The sequence below is a fragment of the Quercus suber genome, unplaced genomic scaffold (assembly GCF_002906115.3).
Source record: "Quercus suber isolate HL8 unplaced genomic scaffold, Cork oak 2.0 scaffold_235, whole genome shotgun sequence".
Taxonomy (NCBI): domain Eukaryota; kingdom Viridiplantae; phylum Streptophyta; class Magnoliopsida; order Fagales; family Fagaceae; genus Quercus; species Quercus suber.
This window is the reverse complement of record NW_027069692.1, coordinates 236139-250430: the sequence shown is the minus strand read 5'-3', so window position 1 is coordinate 250430 and position 14292 is coordinate 236139. Positions and strand designations below refer to the sequence as shown.

The 14292-nt window shown below is 35.7% G+C and overlaps 1 protein-coding gene across 1 annotated transcript; it reads right to left on the bottom strand.

The window, feature by feature from the left end:
- Nucleotides 1-2118: 2118 nt before the first annotated feature.
- Nucleotides 2119-3739, bottom strand: LOC111996300 ((S)-8-oxocitronellyl enol synthase CYC2). Its single transcript, XM_024028257.2, has 2 exons — nt 2889-3739; nt 2119-2703 (listed from the first exon to the last, which is right to left on the bottom strand). Exons 1-2 carry the CDS (start codon nt 3562-3564, stop codon nt 2246-2248), a joined length of 1134 nt encoding a protein of 377 aa, XP_023884025.1. The 5' UTR covers nt 3565-3739; the 3' UTR covers nt 2119-2245.
- Nucleotides 3740-14292: the final 10553 nt, after the last annotated feature.

Sequence of the window (14292 nt, the reverse complement as noted above, 5' to 3'; positions counted from 1 at the left end):
GGACATGGTAAGGTCGTGGGTCAGAGGTAAGAGGGCACAGTTTGGTGGTGGGGAGAGGAGAAAAACCTATTTTTGGGGTTCCTGCTGAGGCTCTTTTGGAGGAAGTGTCCTGCTGGGATGACATACCACCTAAAAGAAGCAAGCTGAGCTAGAACCACTAGGTGCATGCCATGAGAGCAAAGAGTGAGAGAGAACCCAGACTGTAGCAGGAAAGGGTGCCATGGCAAAAAAACAAACAAAATACCCTTCTTTGTTTGGTGAGGGAGAGTGGCACGCAGACGACCCAGTGGTGGTCAGCCAATACACCCAGACCAGACAAAGGCAGTTAAAGGCCAAAACAGTAAAATATGATCACGGCAGGCACTATAAAAGGGGATCCTTGTCGTGTACTGAAAAAGGAGGAAAAATCATAACCTGTGTAACAAGAATCTCTAAGAAAAAAAACCAGGAAGTAGAAAAACAAAAGAAAAGAAAGAAAGAAAAGATCAGAGTAAGAAAATTAAGAAAGGAAAGAATAGAATAGGGAGTGAGATTAGCAGGCATGCACCAATAGGTTGATTCCCTCTCTCCCTCTCTAAATCCAGCTCTCTGTCGGAAAAAATAAAAGGATTTTTCCTTTAGGAATTAACCATTCAGGTCTGGTTCCCTCAAAACCATTAATCCCTACGGCAGGATCTTTCCTGGGAGATTAGCTACATTGAGAGGAGGCATTCTTCCCTCTTTGGTTTTTTGCTTCTGCGGACCAAACTTAACTTGATTCATATTTCTTCTTGATTAACTCATATTATCATTTACTCCTTTATCTTCTTTGTAAAAATCATTGTTATCACTATGATTATGTTTCATAAAATAGGGATTATTTGGTCATTTTTTATTAAATAGTCAGAGGATCTTGTTTTACTGTTATTATTATATTTGTCTGCCATAACTCATTTGAAACAACTATGTCTGCCATAAGCACACTCCTGGCAGACGAGGCACAGTTTGTGCACAAGCCGGTTCAAATTGATTTGCAATTGGACCGATCTCGACTCTCTTACTCAGAACACTCGGGCCCACTACCGCAGGAGGCAACCCAGCCCAACGTACACATAAAAAAAGGCCCCTACAAATAGTAAAGAACATACCAAGATAATCTGTAGAGTTAAAAACATAGATTTAAAATTGTAAATATGTGTAAGAAACATTCACAAGTGTGAAAATAGTGAAGCCAAAATATCAAATTAGTATAAATTATGAATGCTTAGACCTATTTTTTAACAATTTATGTCCAAAATAAACGGTTTTTCAAAATAAATTATGATATTTCTTAGAGTATGTGTTTCTTAACAATGAAATGATATTCATAAAAAAGACCATGTATAAATAAATAAGCATTCAAACTTTAATGTATATCTCAAATTGAAATAAAGTGTAAACCACAATTGATAATAGATTATAAAATTAATTTTCAAGATTGTGAATTTCTTATATGCATTTATTTTTTATCAAATGAGTTATCCAATAAGTCAATTGTAATTTTGTTTTATGTATTGGGATGTTGATATTGTGTAGATATAAAACTTCTGTATTTGTTTTACTTATCTTTGTGTTATTTTGTTTTAGATAGCAATGTTAGGATTTGTATAATATTAAAATTATTAGATAAGTATTAATAAGTTTAACTGAGTTCATTCTTGATATAAATAGTGAATTCAAAATAATGCATTTTACATCAAGCAATTTGTTGCATAACTTTCCAAATGGCAAATACATGTTGTTTTCTTTATGAAAAAAAAAAAAAAAAATTCATGTGAAAAATACGGGTCAACCCCACCCGACCTACAACCCAATTGACCTGAACCCGTTTTTAACCTGCTTAAAATTTCCCATGACCCGTTTACCCTGACCCGACCCACCCGTTTTGCCATGTCTAACTATTTCAGTTAACTTTTATCTTTATTTACCTTACTTTCAGTAAAAAAATTTCAATTTCAGCAAAATAAGCAGATCCCAAACAGACCCATAACAAAGAAAGTTCTTCACAAACACCGGAAGCAACAAAGTATCCTAATCCTGTTGTAACTATATGAAAAAAAAAGAAAAAAAAAAGCTAGCTTTATTTCATTCAGCAGAAAATAAAAAACAGATAACTATTTATTTCATTTCACCTCTAAATAATAAAACAATAGTAGAATCTTACACGAAGTGAAACTTCAATCTAAGAAATTATTTTATTACATTCTTTGCAATCATGATTTCGTAACTAAGGTATTATTTTCATGTCTCTCAATCGCCGCACCCACAGGCCAATACTCTTCAATGTATTGGCATACCCAAAAAACCCAAACTCACGACTCTTGTTCATGCTACAAACATGTGGAAAATCAAAATGTAAAACCGTATCGAATGCCTCTGGACAAACAATTTCCTCCATCTTGGTCTGATAGAGCCCATACTTTTCAACGATCTCATCCCACACCCTTCCCTTCTTCTTCATCATCCCAACCCAATCAAACTTTTCATTCTCATCAAATGGCACAAACTCAACATCAAAGACCTCACAACACACCTTCCATAAGCTCTTCCATGTAAAAACATCACCATTGGTGCAATTAAAGGCTTGGTTCTTGGCTCTATCCGGTATCGCAGCCCAAATTTGTTGCTCTGCTAACACACGTGCATCTGACATGTCACAGGAATTCTCCCATGTGTATTTTGTACCTATTAGAATTATTGGTAAGTAATTAAACTCATCATCTCCTAATTCCACAAATTTATAATGATATTAAAGCAAAAAATCATTAGTTTGATCTCTGTTTATACTCTGCATCTCATTTAAATTGTTAAAAATCTCATGTGCTAAGCTTTATTTATTAGGGGAGAGTATTAGAATTATAATTAAATACCTGGATACCGAAAGGGCAAGCCTTGGTATTTACAGATAGTAGCATATACGCATAGAGTCAGCAATGCATTGTAGAAGCTCCTTGAGGATGCACCAACTATTATAGAAGAACGGTGCACAGAATATGAGAGTGATGGTGAGTATGAAGCCAAAAGGTCTTCTAAGGCATAATGGAAGTTAGGGTAGGGTAGTCGAGGCATGTCCTCATGAAATGGAGGTTCATGATGCACAAGTTGGGTTCCAAGAACTGGATCAAAGATTGGACCCATGTAATGTTTGGTTCCGGTTTGCAATGTTATATGACATAGCCGTGAAGATGTGGCTGATTTGAGAGCTTTGATAACATTTTCAAGCATGGTAGAGTTGGCAACTATGTTAGATTCTTCGTTTTCACGGACTTGGATTGCTACCCAAAAGACATGGGTGATTTCATGGGCTATTGGGGCTAGATGTTTGAGTGTGTCATCAAAGTCTAAGGCATCAAAAGTTATGTAATGGTCAGGGGTGAAGGAAGGGAACCATGTCGGCTTCGGGCGGCGAGCTGAGCCGTAGACTTTCCAGGGACCACCAAGGGCTGTTGGACTCTTTAAAGCTTCAGCCAAGCTCAACCCTACCATGCCTGTCACTCCCACAACCAGTGCTACTGGTGTGTTAGTGTTAGGGACCTCTTGCTCCATGAGAGAGAGAGAGAGAGAGAGAGAGAGAGAGAGTTTGATCTATTGGATTGGGTATTAGATATGAGTGGTGGAAGGCGTTTTTGTTGTTATATGGTGTTTGTGTGGCGTCAAAAATCGAAGAGAAATTTCTTATGGTTGCTATCTGAATTGGCTTTAGTAATCCGAGAGATTTTTATAACCTGATCTAAAAATGATAGAAAAATGAAATGAGCCTAGTAAGTGAATGATGTACAAAGACGGATTTATATAATGAAATTACTTATGAAGAAAATCTATAATGAAATTACCGAAAAAAAAATATATATTTTATATTAGATCCAACATTGAAAACATTTATATTTGAAAATTGGTTGTCAAGTTGATGAGAAATACATTAATATTTTTTAATAAAATACTATTATTATTTTAATCTATAACATACAAAGTTTTAATATAATTTTTTTTAGAAACAAATACACACACAAGGAAGAGAGAAAGAGATTCTAACACAAACGCACACCACAATTCTACTTGATAACTTTTAAGTGAGGGTGTGACAAGTTATACTACGTGTAATACACTATTTTAAGTAATGTGAGACAATTATTATTCATTTTTTTTTTTTATTATAGAAACAAACACACACAAGTTTAATATAACTTTAAGTATACAAACATACATTAAAAATAAGCTAAAAATTTTATACTAAAGACTTTATGAATGGACTAATCAAAATCAAATACTGGCAAAAAAAATTTAGACTAAAATAGAGTGCAATAACTATTTTTTATTTTTTATTTTTTACGTTCAAATTTGGTCGGGTAATGTGTTGGGGGTCTCATATTGATACGTCTGCCTCCAACCCTGAGCATAGTTTTGTAACTTTGGCTAAAGCCATACTATATATGTAACAGTAGTGTTACGTAGGAGGCCATTATATCAGAGATTCAGAATAGACTATAAATGATATGAATGGTGAAAGTTACCTATGGAATGCAAATAATAAAATAATTGAGGCCATATCAGAGTAGTCTATAAATTTCAAATGATATGAATGGTGAAGGTTACCTATGGAATGCAAATAATAAAATAATTGAGGCCATATCAGAGTAGTCTATAAATTTCAAATCAACATCGTTATCCATTACGTTCGTATCATGATGAATTTAATTAAAGATTGAAAGGAAGATACGATTGAGAAAAGTAAGATTGAAAGAAAGATATGATTTGAGAAAAGTAAAAGGGGCATGTATAATATAATCATGATATAACTTTATATAATTTAATTTTTAAGAAATACAGAGGGTTTGTAATTATTCAAAATATAAAAACTTGTAAAAAGAAATCATAAAATTTTATGCATTTGCGTATTTTTTTTGTTGGTAACTTGATATAGTCAAGTTTTATTTTAATTAAATTTTGTTTTAACTTATATTTCTTAATGAACCATCCGGATAAAATTCTTAGAGCCGCCACTGCTCATGCCTCTCACAATTTTGTTCTCTTTGGCTGTGATGTCATGTGAGATAGAACAAGCAATTAGATGAGGAGGGTTAACTAGGGTTGTTTTAAGTTCTAGTTTTTTTATTTTATTAAAATTGTTTAATTAAGAAATAATAATAAAATTAAATTATTAAATTATGGTAAAAATAATGTTGTTTTGAGCAGGTTAATGGCAAATATGAGTGATGAGTTAACAGAGGACTGAATTGAAAAAGTTTGAAACTTAGAGGACAAAAATGACAGAATGTAAACATAGAAAACTAAAATTGTGTAGGGACACACATTTACTATTCACAACTTATTACATGACAAGGTTTGACCAAAATTGTGTCTTTTTATGTATTCCCAGCATTATTTGAGAAACATGTGGTAAACTAGCCATGTCAATATTATCTCAGCTTGTTTTGTTTCCCCCTTCTAATACATCTTCAATTTTGTTTTTGTTTTTTATTTTTATTTTTATTTTTATTTATTTTAATAATAATTTTATAGTTAGAAAGAGAGGTTTGAATTTAAATATCTCATTTGAAAATATAGTAAATGCCAATTAATTGAGCCATTGTTCTAAAGGCCCGGTTAATGTATACCCTTAGGGCATATATTAATCATTCATTTTGGGAAAGTTTTTATAGGGAATTGAAAAAGCTGTCAAAACAGTTAATTACTTTTTTATTTTTTCATAAAAAATTTCCTAAAATGATTTATTAATGTATGCCCTAAGGGCACACATTAATAAAACCCTTGTTCTAAATCTCTTAGCCTTTTAAATCAATATTAGGCACTTTGACCACCAGGCTGACTAGTTTCCTTGTGTCTTTTATTGAATTTGTATTATATTTATTTTACTTTTGTACAATTAAAAATTTTGTATTTAATTATTACTTGATAAATTTATTTGTGTTCAAGAATTATGCTTTTTACAGCATTACATGTGAATGTGCAATTTATGAATTCATGTTAAAAATAATTTTATTTTATAATTAAATGCTTTTTATTATTAAGGATATTATTAAAGAAAAATTTTATGCCTGTTTATACTTCATTATTATCTATTCACTTTATAAAAATTATGGAAATTCATTTGAAATTTATTTAAATTGCTTTAGATAATTTTTTTAGTAAATTTTGCTATTTTTACAAATTCCATACATTTATTTGGTTTTTAATTTAATATTAAATTAATTATGACATTATAACAATTTGACATTGGTCAAACCTCAGTTTGACTTCAAAAATCTTAAACATTTCCTTTTTTCAATTCATTGAATGGTTTGGATTTAAAAACTATGATATTTTTTTAATGAGTAAAATGAGGGACACTATGAATTTTTAATTTTGTTACATAAACCTTTATAAGCTGATATGTCACCAATGACCATTAAAAAAAAAAAAAAATTATCATATCTTTGAAATGATACACTAATTACATTACTTATCGCATCATTTATAAAGTTTTTTTTGGGTTAACAAAACAGTAGTAGCACTAACATTTTCCTTCTTTAATTGTCAATCTAAACCAACGTAGTCAATACCGTACCGGTACCGGCCGTACTAGCCGGTACGTACCGTACCGATTGCATACCGGTATCAAAACATCAACATTTCGTACCGGTTTAAATACCGGCCGTACCAGCCTTGTACCGGCCATACGGGCCAATTTCGGGCAATACCGGCCGGTACAGAAAAAAGTTTTTTTTTTTTTTTTTTTTAAAGTTTTGTAATTTTTGAATTTTTGTTAGGGCAAAATGGTAACTTATTTGCATTAACTTATTAGTATTATTTGTTTTCTTAATATGCAATGGTAACTTTTAAGCTTTCTATTTTTTATATTGTGTTTTTTTTTCTTTTAATTGATACTAAAGTCTAAAACCATGAATAATTAGTTTTGAATTAAGGAAATGTTTTATGGTAAACTTTTATATTTATTATAATACACACACACACACACACACACACACACACACACACACATATATATATATATATATTTATAAATATAAAAAATAGCGGTAAACCCGAAACGGTACACCGGTATTGACCGGTATCCGAAATATATCGTACCGCTAGGCAAACCGGTACAGCCTTCGGTACGGTATTGACTCTCTTGATCTAAACTTGAAGCTCAGTTTAATTATAAAGTTTACGAACAGTGGTGCTCGATATGCCTAGTGAGTCAAATTTCACATGGCTTTTCAAAAGTCAATATAGGCTCCCGAAAAATCAAAGAGAAATTTCATATGGTTGTTATCTGAATTGGCTTTACAATCTGATCTGAAAATGATAGTAAGTAAATGCCGTACAAAGACGGATTTATACACCAAGTGAGCACGCACAACTTATTCGACCTATGTGATTGTGACTTGTGAGTAATTGACAAAAAATAATAAGTCACACAAGTTAGCAAGTTGTGAAATAAGACATAAGCAAGCCCATAAGTTGGTTTAGTTTGGGGATTTGAAACAAGTGGAAGGGCTTGCTAATGAATGTTAGATAAACCTTATATCACTTTCACAGACTTTAGTTTCATCTCTAAACTTTTTTTTTCTAAATAAAAAAGAAGTTCTATATTGTGGACTCATTGACCCCATGTTACATAGCGGTAATGAGTAATATCATGTGTATCACATGGGGTTTGCTGGGACTATCGCTCGAACCACTCTTCTCTGAGTGCTAGGACAAAAACTCCTACCATCAAGCCATACCCCGTGTGATTTTCATCCCTAAACTTCTTGAACATGTAATATAGACTATTCTGATATGGCCTCCTACCTACGTAACACTACTGTCAGGGGCGGTTCTACCCTTTGTTCAGGGGGTTCAAATGAACCCCCTAACTTCAAAAAAAAATGTTGTATATATTTATAATTTTCTTTTTTAGTTTAATACTTTAACTTATTCTTTAAAATATTTTTGCACACTCTAATTTAAATCTTATACACCCTTACTACAAGTATTTCCAACTCTAAGAATATGAGTAAGTGTTTGTAAACTGTAAGTATCACTCTTTATTATAAATTTATATTATATGTGTGTAAGTGTGTCTAATATTAATTGTGTATTACTTTTTGTTATAATGTTATTTGTGTGAATAATGATGTGTGTGAATATTTGTGTGTCTACAGTATAAATACAATATAACTTTATATAATTTAATAATTAGGAAATAGAAAAGGGTTTATTACATGTGTGTATTTTTTTTTTTTTTTTTGAGAAGCAAAAATGGGGGTCTTTATGGTCATATTACACCCCCAAGCAGGGAGCCAATGGCCTCGGTTAGGGAGTTCGTAGTCGGTACCCGTTCTGTACCCTCTGTGTGGGAGTCACCTCACATTTTTTTAGTACACCTCACCACTAAGTTTACCCACCAACGAAAGCCTGCAGGCAGCGGGACTCGAACCTAGTTGTGTTGCACGAAGCGTCCGAGCCTTACCCACTCAGCCAAGCCCTCGTTGGCACATGTGTGTGTATTGTTATTATGTTATAAAGTTAGAAAAATTCAAGAAGAAAAATTGTAAAATTAGTGATTGCTTAAGCATTTAATTGGTTAAGTAGACACGTAGTATATTATTTTATGTATAAATAAGTATGGTTGTATGTGTCAATAATTAATACAGAGCCAATGATTTAAGTTTATTCATTTAGTTTAAAATATTTTTATAAAAACTGTGACAAATTAATAGATAATAAAAATTGCATAAAAATAAAAATGTTAGACAAATTTAACAAAATAAAATGGTTATAGTTACCCACATTGGAAATAAATACTTATAATAAACTATCATGTAACAATTCAAAATTTGAAAACTTATAGAAAAAATTATAAAACTTTTTTTTTTTAATTATCGATAATTTGATATATTCAAGTTCTCTCTTTATTAAGAAAATTTTAATTTAAGTTTCTTAAATATCCTTACAATAAAATTGCCGCCACTGACTACTGTTACTTAGTATGACTTTTAGCCAAAGTGACAAAACTATGTTCAGGGCTGGAGGTAGACGTGTCAATAGTTATAGCACTCCATTTTAGACTAAGAGTTTTTTCCAGTATCTGACTAATTGAGTCAATCCGACCAAGTTGATCCAGCCCAACCCATTCATAAGTCTTTATTATAAAATTTTTAACTTATTTTTAATGTATGTATGTATGCTTAAGTTATATTAAACTTTATATATTATAGATTAAAATGCTAATAGTATTTTATTTTAAGTATTTTTACTTTCCAATATTTTTCTGTTGGATGCATTATTCATCAACTTTGACAAACAATTTTCAAATATAAATGTTTTTAATGTCAAATCTAACATTAAATTTTTTTTTTTGTTGTAATTTCATTATTGATTTTCTTCATAATTAATTACTTTTTACTTTATCTAACATGTTATATTTTATTCCTAAAGTTGTATATATTGCATGAGTTTGGTTTGATTTTTTTTTTCCTTTGACTTTTTAACGTATTTGCTTATGTATAGGTTTTTAAAAGCCTTAATATTTTTATTAAGTGAAAATATAATTGTTGATGCCCATTTTTTGCAAATTTGTACCCAAAGGCCCATAAAGAAGAAAGCCTAGTGAGAAGCAAGGCCCAAAGACCCACCAAGAAGACGGAAGAGTAAGAAATTTCCAAAGAAAGAAGTGCAAGTGAACGCAAATCTGCCGCAGAATGCAAATCTGCCGCAGAATACAATTCTCTGGCAGGATGGCTTTGGCAAATGAAGATAAATTGACCCCAAGACCATTTTGCTCCAGTCAACATCATTTGGCCCACAAAGGTCCAAATCCTTTTGTATAAAAAAAGATAGGCATGAAAACTAAGAAGAAAAACACACGGCAGGCCCAAAAGGGTCCGGCAGGATTGAGATAAGTAGTAGGCATAACAATTCGGTATGGCAGGAGATGCCAAGCCACAAAGCAAACAACCAAACTAAAGGGAGGCCCAATGATCTAACAAGGCCCAACTCTCCAAAGAAAGGGACAAGTCATAAACGTTGGCCTGCCGGAGATGCAATCCACACCAGAAAAGGCCAAAAAGCGCACGTCAGGATATGCGCACCCATTTTCAAACCTTGGCAAACGTATGAAACATCAAGAAGGTAAAGCATGCATACGACCCAGGCATCACCAACCTATACCCAACCACTATGGGAAAAGGTGAGGTCATGGGAGAGGGCACGGTCTGGCGATGGGGAGAGGAGTGGAAACCTATTCTTGTGTTTCTTGCTCAGGCTCTTTCGATGGGCACAGTCTTGCTGGGATGACATGCCACCCAAAAGAGGCAAGGCTGGGTAAGAACCACTGGGTGCATGCCATGAGAGACCGAGAGGGAGAGGGTACACACTGGACGAGTAGAAAAGGAACTGTCGTTGTCTGAAAGCCACAGGTCAATGGTGGTAATTAGAACCATTGACTCGGTAAGTGGTCGGCAAAAGGTTCCCATATCAGACAAGGGCCATGAAAGGGATAGAACAGTAAAATCAGTCACGGCAGGCTCTACATAAGAGACCTGTAGCTGTGTACAGGAAAGGGGAGGAAGGAATTGAAAGAAAAAACAGAGAGAAAAAAAAGGAATTCGAAGAAAAAACAAAGAGAGGGGGAAAAAGGAGAAAACAAAAGAAAAGAAAGAAAGAAAGGAAAAAAGAAAAGAAAGGAAGAAAGAAAACAGAGAGAAAAGATAGAACAAAAGAACAGAGCAGGAAGAAGGAAAAACAAAGTGTTTTATGGTAGGCGCATGCACCCAAATGGGTTAACGCCCTCTCTCCCTCAATAGCCTTGCTCTCTATTGAAGGAAAATACGACTCATACCCGGGCACATACCATTTGGGGCTGGCCTCTCAAAGCAATTAATTTCTCCTTTGAAGTTACTTGCGTTGAGGGAGCAGTTTTCCCTTCCCTGGTTAGAGTCCCGCGGTAATACTTGGTGTGGTAGACCCATTACTTTGATTCTAGTAACCCCGTTCTACTCTTTGTTTAAGTTTTATTCTTTGAATGTGAGGCCTTTTAAGCCATTTACTCTATTTATTGTGGCAGGAATAGTGACTATACTTTCTTTACATTATCTATATTATGTCTGTCTGCCATAACCTCTTAACAATGACTTTGCCTGCTGTGAGCTTGTAAACAAACTTAAGCAAACGTGGTGTGGCTTGCGCACAAGCCAGGCTAAGGAAGTGGGAAAATATTTCTGCAGTAAAAATGAAGAGTAGTCATTCACATGGCAGAAAGCTTTAAAGCACAGTAGGAAGCTCTAATGTACAGCAGACAGCTCTATTGCACAGCAGGAGGCTTTAAAGCAGGAAGCTTTACTGCAAAACAGAAAGTTTTATTGCACAGCAGACAGCTTCATTGCATAGCAGAAAGTTCTTTCTGCGGCAGAAACGTCAATCCTACAGCAGAAACTAGAGAAAAGTCTTCTGTGGCAGAAACAGAGGATAAGCCCACTTTGGTGCGTCTTTCCTCAGACTTGGACTCAACGTTTGCGCACAAGCCGGACCAAATTGAGTTGCAGTTAGACCGGTCTCAACTTTCTTACTCAGAATATTTGGGCCTATTACCACGGGAGGCAACCCAGCCTAACGCACAACAAAAAGGCCCTTACATTAAAAATATTTACTCTCCTTAGGCAAGTTGTTTTCTTTCTTTCTACAATTTTATGACCCTCCAAGGGTAGCCAAAAAGTTGTTGTTCATGAGGGTGGTGCTAGGTCTGCTGGGCCTCTTTGGGCCTGCTGTATGCTTTCCTTTTGCCCTTCATGACTTGTGCCTACTAGGCCTCTTTGGGCCTGCTGTATGTTTTCCTTTTGCTCTTCATGACTTGTGTCTATTGTATGTTTTCCTTTTTGCTAAATTCCATTAGTCCAGTACTATCATTTGGGCTTGTACTATGCTGTTTCGGGCTTCCTTGGCTCATTTCATTGCTTTCGGGCTCCTTTGTCCCATTTTATTCTTTTGGGCATCCTCGGCCTGTTTCATCACTTTCGGGCTCCTTTGTCCCATTTTATTCTTTTGGGCATCCTCGGCCCATTTCAATTCTTTCGGGCTCCTTTGTCCCATTTTATTCTTTTGGGCATCCTCAGCCCGTTTCATTGCTTTTGGGCTCCTTTTTCCCACTCGGGCTCCTTTGTCCCATTTTATTCTTTTGGGCATCTTCGGCCCGTTTCAATTCTTTCGGGCTCCTTTGTCCCATTGGACTCAATTTTTGTAGAATATCCTACCACAAAATTCAATATTGAATTCTTGAACTTTCTAAGTGCAATCACAAATCCAATGTGATTATCTTCTACAACAAAAGTGATCATTGCCCCATCAAGAATTCATGGGAACACAAAGTTAGGAAAATGGCCAAGGAAGCTCAAGACAAGCAAATGGGCCGAGGAAGCCCAAGACAAAGCAAATGGGCCGAGGATGCCCAAGGAAAAACACAAGGGACGCAGGAGCTCATAAGTAAGAAAACCCATGGCCAGATAAGCCATTAGGGAAAGAATAAGCGGCAGGCCTAGAAAGGCCTAGCAGGATCAAGTCATTGCAGCAGTAATGACTGAGTAGTATGGCAGGACAATACTGTAGCAGAATTCTATGGCAGAATACAGCAACGTTACAACAGGATAGTATTGTGGCAGAATTCAGCAATGTTACAACAGGACAATACTGTAGCAGAATTTTTGGCAGAATACAGCAACGTTACAGCAGGACAGTGCTGTAGCAGAATTTTGTGGCAGAATACAGCAACGTTACAGTAGGATAGTACTGTGGCAGAATCCAACAATGTTACAGCAGGCACAAGTCATGAAGAGCAAAAGGAAAGCATACAGCAAGCCTAAAGAGGCCTAGCAGGCACAAGTCATGAAGCACAAAAGAAAAACATACAGCAGGCCCAAAGAGGCCTAGCAGGCACAAGTCATGAAGAGCAAAAGGAAAGCATACAGCGGGCCCAAAGAGGCCCAACGGGCGCAAGTCAAATAATAAACGTGAAGGCGATCAGCAGAAAGAGATGCAAAGCTTTCAACAAACTCACTTTGGGGTGAAAGCAATAAAACCACTATCCTCATGAAGAACAACTTTTTCGGCTACCCTTAAAGGGTCATAAATTTGTAGAAAGAAAGACAACGACTTGCCTAAGGAGAGTAAAGATTGAAATAGTAGGCCCATGAAGAAAAGAAGAGAGGCATTCACATGTGAGTTGTAAAACAATCCGCAAAAGAAAACTGCACGAGTTTTCACATACGAATTGCAGGAGCAATCCATATGCTCAAGGGGCTAACTGTTGATGCCCATTTTTTGCAAATTTGTACCCAAAGGCCCATAAAGAAGAAAGCCTAGTGAGAAGCAAGGCCCAAAGACCCACCAAGAAGACCGAAGAGCAAGAAATTTCCAAAGAAATAAATGCAAGTGAACGCAAATCTACCACAGAATACAAGTCTGCCGTAGAATGCAAATCAGCTGCAGGATACAGTTATCTGGCAAGATGGCTTTAGCAGATGAAGATAAATTGAGCCTAAGACCATTTTGCTCCAGTTAACATCATTTGGCCCACAAAGGCCCAAATCCTTTTGTATAAAAAAGATAGGCGTGAGAACTAAGAAGAAAAAACACACGGCATGCCCAAAAGGGTCCGGCAGGATTTAGATAAGCAGCAAGAATAACAATCTGGTATGGCAGGAGATGCCAAGCCACGAAGTAAACACCCAAACTAGAGGGAGGCCCAATGATCTAACAAGGCCCAACTCTCCAAAGAAAGGGACAAGTCATAAACGTTGGCCTGCCGGAGATGCAATCCACACCAGAAAAGGCCAAAAAGCGCACAGCAGGATATGCGCACCCATTTTCAAACCTTGGCAAACGTATGAAATATCAAGAAGGTAAAACATGCGTATAACCCAGGCATCACCAGCCTATACCCAGCCACTATGGGAAAAGGTGAGGTCATGGGAAAGGGCACGGTCTGGCGGTAGGGAGAGGAGTGGAAACCTATTCTTGTGTTTCTTGCCCAGGCTCTTTCAGCGGGCACAATCATGCTGGGATGACATGCCACTCAAAAGAGACAAGGCTAGGTAAGAACCACTGGGTGCATGCCATGAGAGACCGAGAGGGAGAGGGTACATACTGGACGAGTAGAAAAGGAACCTTCATTGTCTGAAAGTCATAGGTCAATGGTGGTAGTCAGAACCATTGACTCGGTAAATGGTCGGCAAAAGGCTCCCATACCAGACAAGGGCCATTAAAGGGTTAGAACAGTAAAACCGGTCACGGCAG

Coding starts and splice junctions, on each gene's coding strand:
- LOC111996300 (XM_024028257.2), bottom strand. CDS start 3,564: ATGGAGCAAGAGGTCCCTAACACTAACACACCAGTAGCACTGGTTGTG. Junction 2,704..2,888: donor CTTGCCCTTTCGGTATCCAG/GTATTTAATTAT, acceptor TAATTCTAATAG/GTACAAAATACACATGGGAG.